General features: G+C 36.6%; 1 protein-coding gene across 11 annotated transcripts in view; it reads right to left on the bottom strand.

Moving 5' to 3' along the window:
• dock3 (dedicator of cytokinesis 3) overlaps positions 1–17,183 on the bottom strand; it is a 201,138-nt gene that overhangs the window by 134,907 nt on the left and 49,048 nt on the right. For all 11 annotated transcript variants that reach the window (XR_009268428.1, XM_058760914.1, XM_058760915.1 and 8 more), the window contains one exon: positions 9,617–9,657. Coding sequence is in view for 10 of the 11 variants with exons in the window: in XM_058760914.1 (XP_058616897.1) it covers positions 9,617–9,657 (41 nt within the window). In the remaining variant the exon portion in view is untranslated. The remainder of the gene's footprint in view (positions 1–9,616; positions 9,658–17,183) is intronic.

The raw sequence follows: 17,183 nt of genomic DNA, 5'->3' as shown, positions 1-17,183 counted from the left end.
TTTCAAAGTATACTCCATTTGATAGAATGCATGAACGCTAGAAAGTTTTCTCTTTGTCCATTGCCTACGCTATTTTTCTCCAGAAGTTATGGCCGATAAAAATATCTTCACATTCTTTTAAACTAAAGTTGCGACTCTCTCATAACCCCCTCACACATGCGCTTGTCAATGCTGTTGTTGTTGCAGACTCTGGGATTTTGTTGTTGTTGTTGTCGCCTCTTTAGTTTTGTTTTCGGCCCAGGTCAGTGTTGCCACCTAGTGGAACAACTGATTAGTGCAAAACAAATTCAATGCGCATGTGCAACCTAGAAAAATCAGGTGCTGCCTGTTCATCAGTATTCTGGTTATGGAATTTGCGTCACTTGCACTGTACGCAAACCCTTGTGTATGAGTAAAAAAATATACTTGGGTCTCAAATCACCTCAGTGCAGTGATCTTGCATAAAAGTTACTGAAATGTTCTGATAGATATACCATCCACCTTTCAAACATTCACTCCGTACATATATATTCTGGCAGGTGGTGCATCTGAGTTTATATAATTGTGACAGCGACCGCCTTCCACCAGGTGAGCCGTATAGGATCGGTAAGACCGCTGACCTGTAACTAACAGCTCTGCTCTCAGTTAGAGGACTAAACAAAGATGAGTGTGCTTCCTTTCTCTCGCTCACAGCAGCCTAATGCTCGTTTAGCAGAAAAGGTCAAAGCTGAGCCAAATAAGAATAGAAATCCTGCTGCAAGCGGACAAAGAGCAAAGCCAACGAGGGAAAGAAAGATAGCGAGCAGCTTCTACACGTTAGAATCACTCCAGGCAGCAATTGTGCTCGTGATGACGCTAGTATTTGTTTGCTCAAAGAAATCAAAATTGACTATTTACTTTCCTAATAAAGGTTCCAGGTTTCCTTGCGCCTGATTTATCAGTCCATGTTATTCCCAAGAATGTTTTCATAATGTTTCATCAAAACGTAATAACTTCGCCTGGTTCCTAAATAACTTTTCTGCTGAAAATAATATTAAACATGAATATCATAGCCCACTATTCTCAATCCAATAAAATGAAGTCCTGCCCTACATTATTTCCCAATGAACGTTCTGTTTATTTTAGAAAACAAGTAACATTTCATAATATTTATACATTCTTTGTCTCTGAAAATTTTGAGTCTCATATTTTGGTGGCTCAATGCAAGGAATATTCCACGTCTGTGTCTCAACATTGAGGAAATACTCCTAACTAACACGTCAATACCAATTTGTACTCACATTTGGCACATGCAGAGTATTAATTTTGGGGAGCAGATCATTTTAATGAGCGGGATTAAACTCCTTCCTAACTTGACAAACATATACTGTGATGAAGGTGAACTTGCAGTTTTCAACAGACCTTAGAGAGCCAGACAGCATCAAGCTTTCCAGCTTTAGCAGGCATGTAAATAATTAAAAGCCTCTGAAAGCTGACTATCCCATTGTGCAATGCTTCTGACATTCATTAATACTGACTTTTGAATGACAGCTGGGTAAAACTGGCATAAAATCACTTCATAAAATGTATAAAATTGAAAAAAATGTGTATATATATTCCTCCAGTATTCCTCCATTATAATTCCTCCAGTAGTTTGTATTTGCAATTAACTCTTGCTCATTTTGAAACTCTTTCTATGAATCTCTTACGACTTATAACATCTTTAAATCAAACTCACAAGTATTTGCACACATTTGCACTCTCTCACAAAAGCATTGTGTTTCTCCGAGAAACTTTGCGTTCACTCGCAAATGTATTCCTTCGCTTGCAAAAGTATTGATTTTCTCAGAGAAACTTTGCATTCGCTTGCAAAAAAATTGCATAACTCAGAGAACCATTGTATTCGCTCACAAAGGTAATGCATTTCTCCAAGAAACTATACCCGCAAAACAAAACATTTGCACTCTCTCACAAAATGATTACGTTTCTCTGAGAAACTTTGCATTCACCTACAAAACATTTGCACTCTCTTGCAAAAGTAATGCATTTCTCTGAGAAACTCTGCGTTCGCTTACAAAGGTAATGCAATTCCCCGAGAAACTTTGCATTTGCTCGCAAAACATTTGCACTTTCTCAAACAAATATTGTGTTTCTCTGAGAATATTTGCATTTGCTTGCAACAGTATTGCCTTTCTCCAAGAAACTTTGCATTCACATAGGAAACGCAAAAGTTTTGCGAGTGAAAGTTTTGCAACCCCGCCAAGCAATTTTGCATTCACTAAAACATTTGCGTTTTCTCACAAAAGTATTGCATTTTCTCACAAAATTGTGTTTTCCTACAACCTAATATTATTTCCATTACAAAAGCATTAAAATGTCATTTCACCACTATGTCCCTTTAGGGGGTCCGTACGTAAGAGGCTTCTTTCAAAAACATTACAAATCTTACCAATCCAAACTTCTGAACGATATTGTACATTCAAACCATTTGAAATACCAATTAAACAATGCATGCATGAACTACTGACCTGATTTTGTAAAGACTTGTTAAGTAAAGTTATTTTGTTACCAAAACATATGAAAACTGAAGGAAACGAAAATAGTCTAACAGCCAAAAAAGGAATTCTGTCGTCTGACCTCTAGAGATGCTTTTAGAAAGACGGTGACAAGGCAGAGACACCAATATGTCAGGTTTAAATTCGTCTGGGTAACAAAGCTATCTTTCCCTGCCCTCATTCATCTTGATAAAAAGGCAGGTTTTGTGTGAAGGGCTGTCTAACAGACTCTCTCCCCTCCGTCACCCCTCTTGACCTCTCTCCCTGTGCGGTGCAGGTTGCGTTTCCCTCTGCCATAAGGAGTAATGATCTGCTCTAATCGGCAGGAATTTCTCTCCGGAGACACAGCCCACTGTGGCCTGGATTCTGGAATAGAAACTCTCGCTCTGTGGAAAAGAGCGTCCCAGTTTTCAGCATGGAACATCTAAAAACCTGCCATGTCAGTGGTGTAGTGGCGTAGTTTTTCTTCTATAAACAGTTAATAAATTATGAATCAAACAACTTTACAACATTATAAAGTTTGGTTCAAAGTAAAGAAGCATTTGAAAATTTGAGAAAAATGCTGTACGACTGTGTACTTAAATAAGAGAAAATGAACCACTTGTACCATAAATCATCACAAATGATGCATTTGAATCAATAACAATAGTATAATATAAACTAGTGCTGTCAAACGACTAATCGCGATTAATCGCGATATATATAAATACACACACATTCAGAATATATTTTGAAAATATTTACACGTATATACAATTATATATTTATTATTATATTTTGTATTATACATATATATATAAACATAATATTTTTCTTAAATAAATACATGTACGTGTTTGTATTTATATATAGATAATAAATATACACAGTACACACTCATATATTCTGTAAACAAAATCTTTTATTTTGGATGTGATTAATCACGATTAATCGTTTGACAGCACTGATATAAAATAAAAGCATGAGTATAAAAATGATACAGTATATCATTAAAAATTACCATTTAAAAGTTTTGGGTTAGTAGGATTATTATTATGTATTTTATTTTGAAAGAAATTATTATTTTTATTCAGCAAGCACGCATAAAAAAATTATTTTTTTTCTTTTTTTTGAGCAGCAAATCAGCATATTAGACTAATTTCTGAAGGATCATGTGACACCGAAGACTGGAGTAATGATTGAAAATTCAACTTTGCATCTCAGGAATAAATTACATTTTAAAATATATTCAAATAGAGACCAGTTCTTTAAAGTAGTGATAATATTTTGCTATATTTTTCATCAAATAAATGCAGCTTTGTTGATCATAACAGACATTTCTTCAAATCTTTTGAACAGTAGCATATAACCAAATATAGGAGATATTTATAGGCGTACATGGCTTGCCTTCAATTCCATTTGGACTGACATTATTTCCCCTTAGTTCGTACTCAATTTGAAAGTGTTTCCAAGTAATTCAATCACTCCAAAAGAGTACAAATAAACACTTCCCACACTCCATCAGAGTTTGCACAATAGAGAAAAACTGACATAATTGCAGCATGTGAATGAAAACTGTGTAATTTAGCAAAAGAAAAAAAAAGATTATGTCTTGGACAAAATGCTCTGGAAAAGCTGTCATTATATCGCAAGTGTGTTTTGTCTATTTGTCAGTACTTTTAGTCAAGAACCAACTACACAGGCATTCAGAAATCTTCACCCACATGTCAATCAAAGGCGCCCATATTGTTTGGCTCTTTGTGTGTTGTCTGTGCTAATCTTGCAGGCTGTTTGTTTCCTTGTCTTCTTTTTTTCACCAGATGATGTGCGGTCGGGCAGCATTCAAACTGAATTAACGTTAGATGCCATCACAATTAGATAGCAACACCAAGGTCATGGGTTCAACTCCCAGGAAATGCATGAACTGATCAAATGTATACCTTGAGCACTTTGGATAAAACTGACTTGCAAAAATTTTATGATGGCTTTAAATATTCAATTATTTTTTTATTTTTTTTGTACCATAACTTGTCATTTTCTAAAAACACAATAACACAAAATACACAAATAACACAAAAAAATAAATGAGCAAAAAATGTCATTCTCATTTTTGTAAGGCCAATTTTATGTATATATTTTTCTATCAATTTATTACAATTATGGTAAGGAAGCATAAGCCTTATAAATGAAACAGTCTTCTGGATCATCTAGTATTTACTTCTCTGTATTTCTCTCTGATGAACAAATCCATAAATAATGGCAAGCAAATCTGCCTGTGATTAAATGACTTGACCTCTTCTCGAGTTAAATTCTCGCTCTCTTTCTCTCTACTCTCGTTTCCATCAGCAGAAAGCGGTTCGAGACACATTCCTGATGCTCCCCTGCGGGCTCTGGGGTGTCAGTGTGTAGGCAGACCAGAGTGGGTGGAACATTTCTGATGAAAATAATTGATCGAGGGAGAGAGGCAAATAAATTTAAAATAGTGAGGGCAGAGCAAAGCCAAACAAACAATCACTCACCACGTAAACACTTACAGGACAGTAGCAGAGCTCAAATACCTCTGTAAAGAATTGTGTATAGCATACAACTGTAATGAGATTATAAAGTATAATGAACACATTTATAATGGACTTAATAGGAACATTCTGGGTTAAATGCAACTTGAGATTACTTGACAGCATCTGTGATATGCTGTATATCATCATAGACAATTATTTTGACCCATCCTTGGGTTTGCATTAAAGTTTTACAAAAGAAACAGATATAAAAACTGTTGCAATTTTGTTGCTGCTAAATGGTGTAGCTAAATAAAAATAGTTTTACAAACTTTACAATTTACACTTAAATTTGTTCTGTAAAAAAAAAGTGTTTAACGCTGCATGATGCAACAATTTACGTAAGAATGGTTTGATGAACAATTTAAACCAAAATTTATATTTGCGCTAGACAACGAGACGGTTTACCTAAGAATACTTAAAATATGTTCAGTAACATTTAAAGCACAAATTTGTTCTGTAAACTAATGATGTAAAACAGTTGATGTTAGAATGGTTTTATGAACAAGCTAAATACATGTGTTCTGCACAACAAGATTAGCCAAAATGAATTTTTGTGCTACAGAACAAGAAAGTTCACAGAAGAATAGTTTCACGAGCTTTACAATTTACACCAAAATTTATTCTGTAAAAAATGTGTTCTAATGGTGCATGATGCAACAATTTACATAAGAATTGTTTAATTTTATATTTGTGTTACAGAGCAAGACAGTTTTGTAAGAAAAAATTAACAAACTTTACAATTTATACAAAAAATCATATTTTAAGACAGTTTACATATGAATACGTTTAAGAACTTTACACTTTACACCGGCATTACATGAAGCAATAATTTATGCAAAAAAAAAAAAAATTGAAAAACATTTTACCCAGAACTTTTTGGTCAGATTTACATGAGAATGTTTTATGAACAATTTAACGAGATTGTTTTATGAAACTCATAATTTGCACCAAAATTCTTTCTGTAAACAAATGTGTTGTAATGCTGCATTATGGTTTTATGAATCATTTAAACCAAAATGTATATTTGTTCTACAAAACAAGACAAGTTTACCTAAGAACAGTCTTACAAACTTTACAATTTACACTAAGATTCATTCTGTAAACACATGTGTTAACACTGTGTGATGCAACAATTTACATTAAAATTTACTGTTTTTTAACAATTTAAACCAAAATTCATATCTCTGCTTCACAGAAAGGCAGTTTAAGAATAGTTTTCCAAACTTTATAATTTACACCAAAATTTCTTCTGCAAACAAATGTGTTAGTGCTGTATGATTTACGCTAGAATAGTTTTAAGAACAATTTATACAGAAAATCATTCTACTTTGCGTTTCAAATGAGTACCATCATGGGGAATTTGAGTTTCACGCTTCATGCGACTGTAAAAAATCAATTTTTTGAAAGGGGAAAAACTGTGAGCAGGAATTCTAAGCAGTTTGGGTGGCGAGCTTTCCTCGCAGCTCCAGGTAATGGCACGAGTTTCCCACCTCATTCACACTGTGAGTACAACCCTGTGGTTCTCACAGCACAGGCTTGGCACATGAATTTAGGAACAGGTGCCAGCCCAGTGTCACCTCTACAGAAGATTAGCAAGGATTGGCCGTGGAGCGCACTGCTCAGGACTCTGCATACAGTGGGCATCACGGGTAGCTCCGGCGGGCACTTTGAGGTTTTGCCACATGGCATGCACACACACAGCGAACACAAAGGCAGCCCTATGGATTCTCACCTCGAGTAAAGTGTCAACTGGCATGCGGCGTGGCACACCTGCGCCTAACGGATGGCCAAAATCAGCTATATTCAACAAGGTCTGCATTTATAAGTTCACAGTGAGTTCAATATATTTATATAATTTATATAATTCAGTAACAGATATGATATGTGTAGGACTGCAAACTGAAAATTAAAATTGTAAAAAATAATAATAATAATTACAAAATCAATTCAAATTTTATATATATATATATATATATATAGAGAGAGAGAGAGAGAGAGAGAGAGAGATAGATAGATAGATAGATAGATAGATAGATAGATAGATAGATAGATATAGTGCTAAAATAACAAATCAAATTATTGCAATAAATATTTTTATTTATTATCTTCCAGGTGACTGTTATATTGAAAACACTAATTTAGAGTGTTCACATCAAAACAACGCTCCTGTTCATTCGTACATATGATTTCTACAACATTTTGCCCGAAGCTCTTTATCTTTGATGGTTTGGATGAGGGCTTTTTTCATAGTTTGGCCATAGTTCTGTAAAGGTCAGCGTATGCATAAAACTTTTCAGCTGTCCTTTGTAAGGTGAACTTTACTCACATAAAAGAAAATTGTTGGGAAATGTCAGCTACTGGATATGGATCTGTCAATAAATGGCTGGATGTGACATATATTTGAATAGCGCGATCCAATAATAAGACTTGGAAAAAATGTATTACAACAACTGAACCTTTTCTCAATACAGTTCTGATGTCTTATGGTGGTGATTCCCAGTACATTACAGTGAAGTGTAAGAAATTCTGCCGCAGTATAGACCATTTTCAGCACTGAATGAGCTCAACATGGCGCCCGCAGTAATACCTGCTCGTGTGTTTGTGCCCCTGAAGAAAACAGCTGCGGCAGACAAGATCTAAGTCTCTTTAAAGCTCCATCTTCTTACTCTCATCCTGAGAAAATCTGTCTTTTGGGAGGAATATTTGTGGTGCGCCCTGTCCTTGTCTCAACCTGGCTTGTGAGGTCAGGAAAAGCTGAATAACAAGCACAATTTTGTCTATGATGTGGATATTAGCTACTCACTGCCACTTTTAAATAGACGTCACTGTTAAGTATATTTCAAAACATGTCCTCAGATAACACTAAAGCCAGCACAGTGGAGTCAAGAGCACACTGAATAAATATGATTCTGCTAAAGAACTTTCTTATTCATGGAATGAATAAGATTCACATCTACAGGCAAAAATATTTTACATTTATTGTCAAATAAAGTAAAAAAGTAACTGTGTGTTATGTATCAGTGCTGCATGATGCAAAAATTTATGCAAAAATGGTTTCATGAAAAATTACTCAATGAAATTAGTTTTATAAACAAATACGTTTGCGCTGCATATTGTAGCAATTTACATAAGAAAAGGTTTTGCGAAAAATTCGCACAGAGATTTGTTCTGTAGAAGACTTTGTCAGCACTGCATGATTTTACAGATTTTTTTTTTTTTAACTGTATGATGCAACAGTTTATATACTATGTGTTTTACGAATAATTTACACAATTTACTCTGCAATCCATGATGCATCAATTTTACACAAGTGGTTTTATGAACGATTTGCACAGACATTTGTTCTGTAGAAGACTTTGTCAGCACTGCATGACGTGTAAATTTAGTTAAATAGTTTATATACTATTTATATACTATGTGTTTTACGAATAATTTACACAAGAATTTGAAAAAAATGAATTCCTCTGCAATCCATGATGCATCAATTTTACACAAGTAGTTTTATGAACGATTTGCACAGAAATTTGTTCTATAAAAACAAACGTGTCATACTAATAATTTAAACACGTTTGGTCTGTAAAGAAATGTTTTATCAATTTACTTAATTTTTTTAAGAAAACGCATGTTACTGAATGATGCTACAATTTAAGCAACAATGGTTTTATGGAAAAAATATGCATGTTGCTGAATGATGTTGCTGAATGACAATTAGTTTTGTAAAAAAAAAGTTTTTGTGCAGCAATTTATGCAAGAAAGCTTTTGCGAACAATTTGCACAGAAATTTACGCAGATAAATTTGTCGTGTGGTGCATCAGTTAAAGCAAGAGTGGTTTTACAGACAATTTGTTTCTTGAATGATGCAAGAATTTATGTACTATGGATTTTACAAACAATTTACACAGAAATTCCTTCTCATGAAATGGTATTCACAACCAATTTTACATTAGGCGTATTTTAGAGTATTTTGGAAAGGCAGCATTACCTAACAACAGTAGAAACAATAGCCCACGCGGCCTCTGAGTGAGCACTGTAGAGAGAGTCCCTAGCTGCTAAAATTTATAAAGATCACTGCTACATATTTCCAACCAGTCAAAGGCCAGTTATTGTAAAATTTGTGTATTGATTTCATTTTATAGCACAGAAAAACAAACAAACAAAAAAAAAAAAACGAGAGAACTGTTGCAAGGTAAGGGTTTCATTTTTGTCTGGCAGTCGATGTGCCTCATTCAGTGAAATTATATAGAGATGTCAATTTATTACAAAGTAATAATTTTTATTATTATAATAATTATTATTATTATTAGTTTTTAGTCAAAGACACAGCTGCAGAAAATACATGGTTGCATTTTATCATTTGCATTTAGCACTATTTTTCCATGCTTCCCGTGGCTGTATCAAAACAGGTACAGGTCACGACCTACCAGTGGAAAACCACAGTTCAACAGTAGATCTTTGTTGTTTACTTGACATTCAAACAGGGTCACAGTAGATCAACAAGGAAACAAACTGCACACCAGATGGATTCTAAAATCCATACTATTGAGTATGAAAAATGAATCAGTTTACCTTGATTGTGGGTTTCTTGGTGGAAAATCCCCGGTACCATCCTGTAATAGACACAATGCAAATGTTAATTGAGAAACATTATTAATAATAATAATAATAATAATAATAATAATAATAATAAGTGAAATACCCACAAATCAGACTGACATTAAAAAATAAATAAATAAATAACATGCGATGTAACGTAACAAGTACGTACTATACGGAAGCCCATTCTCATCACTGAATAAAACATTTATAAAGCTAATTGCGACTTTTTATCTCCCAATTCTGACTTTTTTTTTTCTCGCAATTGCGAGTTTACATTCTGTCTTTTTTCTAAGAATTGTAAGATATAAACTTGCAATTGTGAGTTATAAAGTCAGAATCGCAATATATAAACTAGAAATTCTGACTTTTTTTTTCTCAGAATTGCGTGATATAAACTCGCAATTTAATTACAATAAACTCTCCCCCCTCAGAATTGGACTTTACAACTCGCAATTCTGAGTTTATATCTCACAATTCCGAGAAAAAAGTCAGAATTGCAAGATGTAAACTCGCAATTGCAAGAAAAAAAACAACAAAATGTCAGAATTGTGAGATAAAAAGTCACTATTGCCTTTTTTAATATTTTTTGTTATTCAGTGGCAGAAATGGGCACTAGTATGCAATGACCAAAAATAAATAAATAATCTCAGACAAAAAAGAATGTTCAGATGACATATGACAGGTACTCAGCTGTCTCAATCAAATCTCACTCAAAATTGTTGAGAATGTAGTTTTCCCTATGAAAAGGTACATTTAAAGTGTATTTAGGAGCATCTTACTCAAGTGGGTGTCCTGGCCCATGTAGCTTTTTACATCTTTAATATTTACCCATGAACTATTTATCCAGATGTCAGTTCTTTTTGTCAACATACTGAACAGTATGCTGCATGCACACATACACTTCACTTTTTGACTCTGAAAAAGCGCTTCACTGCATCCCTAATGCATCAAATCGCATTTTCACAGCAACTATGCCGTGTTGAAGGCCATATCTTTTAGATGAGGTGGAACATAAAGACTGGAACTTATAGTACACTAAGGTCTGGGCCATCAATTTCACTGGCTGATGTCCAGAACATCTCAGAAATATTCTGCCTCCCAGCAGATTCACCACACTGCTGCAGAACCCCACCAACATCATAATAAGCCTTCAGTCCATAATAAATGAGCTCAAAACATTCAAATCTCAAGTCTCTGCACAGTATGTCACCTTATTATTACAGTAAGAAAGCCAGCTGTTAGCAACGCTAGCCACATAAAGGGCTACATAATGACACATTAAATCAAGACTAAATAGTCGCCTGGAGTAAAAACACTTCTTTTTTTTTCTACACTGCTTGCTCAGCAAGGCTTTTTATAACCTTTTCAAACTAACTTTTTAAAGATAAAGATGAAGAGCAAACATTTTTGATGTGGTAAAATACTTTCATCCATTGGTTGAGTTCCCAGAACAGTATAAACACTGAGGTGAATTCAAAACATTGCTCTGTTTGTTTAATCAACATAGCAACAAGAGATCAACCAATGGCATGAATTTAGGGTGGGACTATCTGACCAATAACAAATGAGGGGTGTGTTCAGGATACCTGATTGAACAAAATTAAATTTTTGCACTTCTTTACTGTGTAAATCATCTTATAGCAAATAGTAGTAAAATTATGAGGTCTGAAGATTTTGATATCAAAATAAAAATCAATTAATCAATTAAAACAACATGGAAACAATATTTTTATTATAAATATATATATATATATATATATATATATATATATATATATATATATATATATTATATATAAAATTGCTGCTGTTGAACAATGGGGTAAAAACATAAAAAATGTTGAAGGTAATACAACAAATACTGCAGGTAACAAATAAACTGTAATATAACATTATGTGATAAAGTATGAATAAAATGTATACCAAATAATTTACATGAAAAAGGCTTATAGTTTCACCAAATATTCCACATACATCTATATATCTTCTTCTCCAATTTCTGTGTTTTTTTACACTGTATTTGTCTGGAAAAAAATTAGCCTTGGCCACATCATCTACCAAATTATTCCTTGGCTTTTCTCTGCTCGAGTATTTCTCACTTAATTAGAGCATAAATAACCGGTGCCTCCCCTAAAGCTAAATCATTAGCTATTAGTAAAGACCTATTATGGCAAAAAATAAAATAAAAATCAGCAGCAGCCCAATCCCTTTATAAAGAAAAATGCCACAAAAAAACTATACCACAAAGCTACTGCTCTGGGCTGTGTTTCCTAAAAGGATCGTAAGCTTAAGTAAATCGTAGACCCACAATGGAGCTATGATTAACTTAAGCTTACGATGCTTTTGGGAAATGCAGCCCTGGATGGTTACCAGGGTGTTGCTATGCAGTTGCAGTTGCTAAGGTGTCTTGAGTGATATCAGCATGTTGCCAATAGGTGTTCTGGGTAGTTATCAGGGTGTTGCTATGCAGTTGCTAAGGTGTTTTGAGTGATATCAGCATGCTGCTATGCCAATAGGTGTTCTGGGTAGTTGCCAGGTGTTGCTATGCAGTTGCTAAGGTGTCTTGAGTGATGTCAGCATGTTGCTATGTCAATAGTTGTTCTTGGTAGTTGCCAGGGTGTTTTTATGCAGTTGCTAAGGTGTCTTGAGTGATGTTAGCATGTTGCTATGCCAATAGGAGTTATGGATAGTTGCCAGGGTGTTGCTATGCAGTTGGTAAGGTGTCTTGATTGATGTAAACATGTTTCTATATCAATAGATGCTATGGGTGGTTGCCATGGTGTTGCCATGAAGTTGCTAAGGTGTCTTGAGTGACGTTATCATGTTGCTGTGCCAACAGTTGTTATTGGTGGTTGCTAGGGTGTTGCTATGCAGTTGCTAAGGTGTCTTGAATGATGCTAGCCTGTTGCTATGTCAATAGGCTACTAAGGTGTTCTGGATAGTTGCTAAGATGTTGCCATGCAGTTGCTAGGTGTCTTGAGTGACGTTATCATGTTGCTATGCCAACAGTTGTTATTGGTGGTTGCTAGGGTGTTGCTATGCAGTTGCTTAGGTGTCTTGAGTGATGTTACCATGTTGCTATGCCAATAGTTGTTATTGATGGTTGCTAGGGTGTTGCTATGCAGTTGCTTAGGTGTCTTGAGTGATGTTACCATGTTGCTATGCCAATAGTTGTTATTGATGGTTGCTAGGGTGTTGCTATGCAGTTGCTTAGGTGTCTTGCGTGATGTTACCATGTTGCTATTCAGATACCCTGCAAACATGCTCCTGCGGGGCCCATGTTGGCTTTTTGTGGGCACAGTGGGCTAGGGCCAGCCCACACATTAAACCTAAACAGGCCCAGTGCAGGCTTGCCCAGGTGAGGCCCACAGCTTTGGGCTCACCGCGGGCTCTCTGTGAGTAGCCCACACTATGGGACTGCCCTCATTTATCCAATGATGGCCCAGTGTGGGCCAGCCCGTTCGGGCCCAGATTAATGTGTAGACAGCCCTGTAATGCAACTAGGAGAATCCTAACATTTACTGGCCATTCTTTAGTCACTCAATTGAACTGGAATGTCTCAAACCAAAGACACCTTTTCAGAACCTGTTGTTTCATATAGGCCAGGGATTCTCAAATCCGGCTCACATGATCCACTTGTCTTGCAGAGTTTAGCTCTAACCCTAATCAAACACACCTGAGCATGCTAATCAGTGTCTTCAGGATCATTAGAAAATCACAGGTGGGTGGGATTGATCAAAGTTGGAGCTAAACTCTGCAGGAAAGTGAGTTTAATGAGCCAGATTTGAGGATCCCTGATATAAGCTGATTTACTTTTCAGAGGCTGTTTGAAAATGCCCCTTTCAGCCAAGTCCTCCTGATTCTGAAGTTGAGAGTAAGATAAAGGTGTGGTTGCGGATTTAAGAGACAGAGCGGGTGGACGAAAGGAGCGTTACCACCATCTGCTAACTAGTTGAGAGACCTCGGGAGAAGATTGAGCTTTGCCAATGAATACTTTAGCACAGAGGTCTCCAACCCTGCTCCTGGGGACTCACTGTCCTGCAAAGTTTATTTCCAACCTGCTTCAGCACACCTGCCTTTGTATTTTCAAGCAATCTTGAGGAGCTTGATTAGGTGCTTGAGGTGTGTTTGATTAGGGTTGTAGCTAAACTCTGCAGGACAGTGGGTCCCCAGGAACAGGGTTGAAGACCTATGCTTTAGCACATCAAAATATATTTTCAGCAGAGGTCAAAGTAATAATTTGGTGTTTTTTTTGTTTTATGTTAATTTGTAGTATTTTTATATTTGTATAGATAATATGTAGTCCCTTTCGGAGTGTTAAATTAGCTGTATTAACCTGAATTGAATGTTTTCTATTTTGTATTTAATTAATGTATATTTTTGACAATACAGACATTAGTTATGTGGTGACTGCATCCATTTCAGATATCTAATAACCGTTTTTCCCAAAGACTTAAGTTATAGTAGCTATAAAATATTTATAGTGAAACAGATGTATTGTTGTAGATTAATAGTGTGGGCCTAGTGAGGGCTTCCTGGGGGCTAAGTGATGGCTGCCTGTGCAGGGCCAGAGTTAAAGGGCCAATGCTTTGCCAATGAGCAAATTCTCAGAGGCCCTGCGCTGGCAGCCCGCTGGGGCCCCTTAGGCTAGCCCTAAGTGGGCCTGTAAAGGGCCACCGCAGGCTTGTTTGCAGGGTACTAGTGTGTTCAGGATGGTTGCCAGGGTGTTTCTAAGTCATTGCTAAGGTGCACTGTGGGATGTTAGCACGTTGCTCTGTCTGTACTACTCATTACTCATTTTACTAGTCACTTAGCAATATTAGCATACTATTTCAGAGATGTAAAAACACTCTTCAATATTCCACAATTTAATATACAGGCCTTATCAAGCCTGACTAACTATGTAATGGCAGGACATTTGGACTCGGTAGAGAATCTGTGGAAAACGGGAAGTGAAATTGTTGGTGTGTGTGATGCGATCATTTATGTAGCCATTTGTAAACAATCTGCTGTGACAACCGTGGAAAATATTCATAAGCTTGGCTGCTAACATCACTCACACCTGTGGCCATCTGTCTTGAACACAACCCAGACTCTGCCACATTAATCATGGCAGTCTATCTTTGTTAGTATTCTCCGCAGGTGCATCTTGAAAATGGAGGAGGTGCACTTTGTAATTAGTTATTTGGTTTATGCGAGGAATGAGCGGTCCGCGTCAGTCAACGTTAGCTGTTTCCATTGTCACTTTCCATTTAGCACCACAACGAACCATGCTATTGGCTAATGAACAAAATTTGGACGAAGGGTCTTGTGTCAGGTTGTGTGACACAAATTGGCACGTGGTCCACATGAGTGTCAATACATTTTTAGCATATTAGCAATGTGGAAATGATTTTGCCATTAGCTTGCTACAAGCTGATGCACATTAGCTAGCAAACAAGATGTTGAGGTCTCCTCTAGAGAAGAATCCATACAAAAACAACCACAAAAAGTTGTCAGTGATGTATACAAAGAGCGTTTGTGCTAGAGGCTAACTGTAGGCATTAGCTGTGATAGATTAGCTCATGTTTGCTGGCGTGAGGCTTCCATGTGGACATGAGGAAACTCAGCATCAACACACAGCTGCCAACAAACAAACACCTGATGAAATGTGTCATCTCTGTCTGTGTCTCTCAACAGGTGTAGACTGCAGGGACGTGTTGGGCTGTCAGATTGTTCATGCTCACAGCTGTGGTAGTGACATGTCTATCTCAAGAGGTTTTGCTCTCTGGAGTGCCACACCCTTGTGGAATTAACACTAGACAACTGCTGTCTGTCTGTCTATCTGTCTGTCTGTCAGTCAGACAGACTATCCATTATCTACATGTCTGTCTACCAGTCTGACCACATACCTACTAACTACTGTATCTGTCTGTAAATATATCTATCTATCTGTCTGTCTGCCTGCCTGCCTGCCTGTATGTATATGTACATACATACATATGTCTGTTTGTCTTTGTCTATTTGTCTGTCTGTCTGTTTCTGTCCGTCCATCCATCCATCCATCCATCTCTCTGTCTGCCTGTCTGCCTGTCTTTATGTATGTCTGTCTATTTGTCTGTCTGTCTACCTACCTATCTGTCTGTCTATGTCTATCTATCTGTCCGTCTGTCTGCCTGCCCCTCCATCAATCCATCTCTCTGTCTGCCTGCCTGCCTGCCTGTCTTTATGTATGTCTGTCTATTTGTCTGTCTGTCTTTATGTCTGTCTGTCTGTCTACCTACCTATCTATCTATCTGTCTGTCTATCTCTCCATCCGTCCGTCTGCCCGCCTGCCCCTCCATCCATCCATCAATCAATCCATCTCTCTGTCTGTCTGTCTGCCTGTCTATCCTACCCTACTTGTTATATTCCATTCTAGCTCTTTTCAAGTCTAGAGTATATTAAGTCTCCTTTTTGAAAATTTCTGTGTTGGACTGGGGAATGTTTACAGTTAAAAGGAAACTCCCAATGAGCATAAACAGTCAAATATCCTGTCAAGTCTTCAGACATGCACTTCTCCCTCAAGTTCCCAGTGGATGACACTGCAAAATCTTCAGTTCTCAAAACAGAGCGTTCCAATCAGACCACTGGCCACTGCAGGCCACCGCGACACTCCAGAACCTGGAGCTTTGAAAAGCTTCGATTTTCCAGGCATCCATTACCTCAAAAGCATGGCACTGCAGCAAAACAATCAATACGTACAGCAAACTGCTAGCCCCGTGAATCAGAGCACTGATTATCCCAGACCTTGAGGCTAAAGCCAAAACTCTCACCTCACCAGGTGAGCTGCAGCTAATTCACTGCCCGATTCACACAATCTATCCTATACATGAATCTATACATGAAAGGAGAAATTCTGAAGAATGTCCAAGTTGCTATTTCTGCAGAATGAAAATAGACTGTGATTTGTATTATGAAGCACCAAAAAGACCCTCTATCTGTAACTGCAGCCCCAAAATAGTCAGGAATTGACTTTACAATAAGCAAAAAAATTGCCCCCAAGACTACTTAAATTGACTCTACCAGTCAAACACCTGAGGTTGAATGGCAGGGTTTTATGTTTTGCCACTTTTGCAGACTGAAACATATTTCTTCCTCCTTTAAAAGGCTGTATTTCACTGGCTACAATGCGGCATGCATCTCTCACTCTTTGCCTGCAGGCTCTGAATATCAGGCTGTAGCCATGACCATTGACAGCTCTTGGGAACGAGCATTTTTTATTACTGACCTTTAAACTGCGACACTCTGAAATTGAGCCACTTTTCTTTCAGGGCCCAGAGGGGGCGGCAACGAAAATCTATGAAAACTCTGTTACCTGGAAGCGAATTTGTGTTTATTGCATGTCTGAATTACGTTTAAATTCAAATTGTATTAACATGTTGACACAAGTTTGTAATAAGCTACTTTTTTTCAATAATGCACATAAAGAGAGAAATCAATATCAGAATTTTTTTTTTTTTTTTTTTAGGAATTTTCCTGAAAGTATTATATAATCTTTTTATTATTATTATTATTA

The sequence above is a fragment of the Onychostoma macrolepis genome, chromosome 22 (genome assembly GCF_012432095.1).
Source record: "Onychostoma macrolepis isolate SWU-2019 chromosome 22, ASM1243209v1, whole genome shotgun sequence".
In the NCBI taxonomy this organism is placed as follows: Eukaryota; Metazoa; Chordata; class Actinopteri; order Cypriniformes; family Cyprinidae; genus Onychostoma; species Onychostoma macrolepis.
This window is presented reverse-complemented; position numbering and strand designations above follow the sequence as displayed.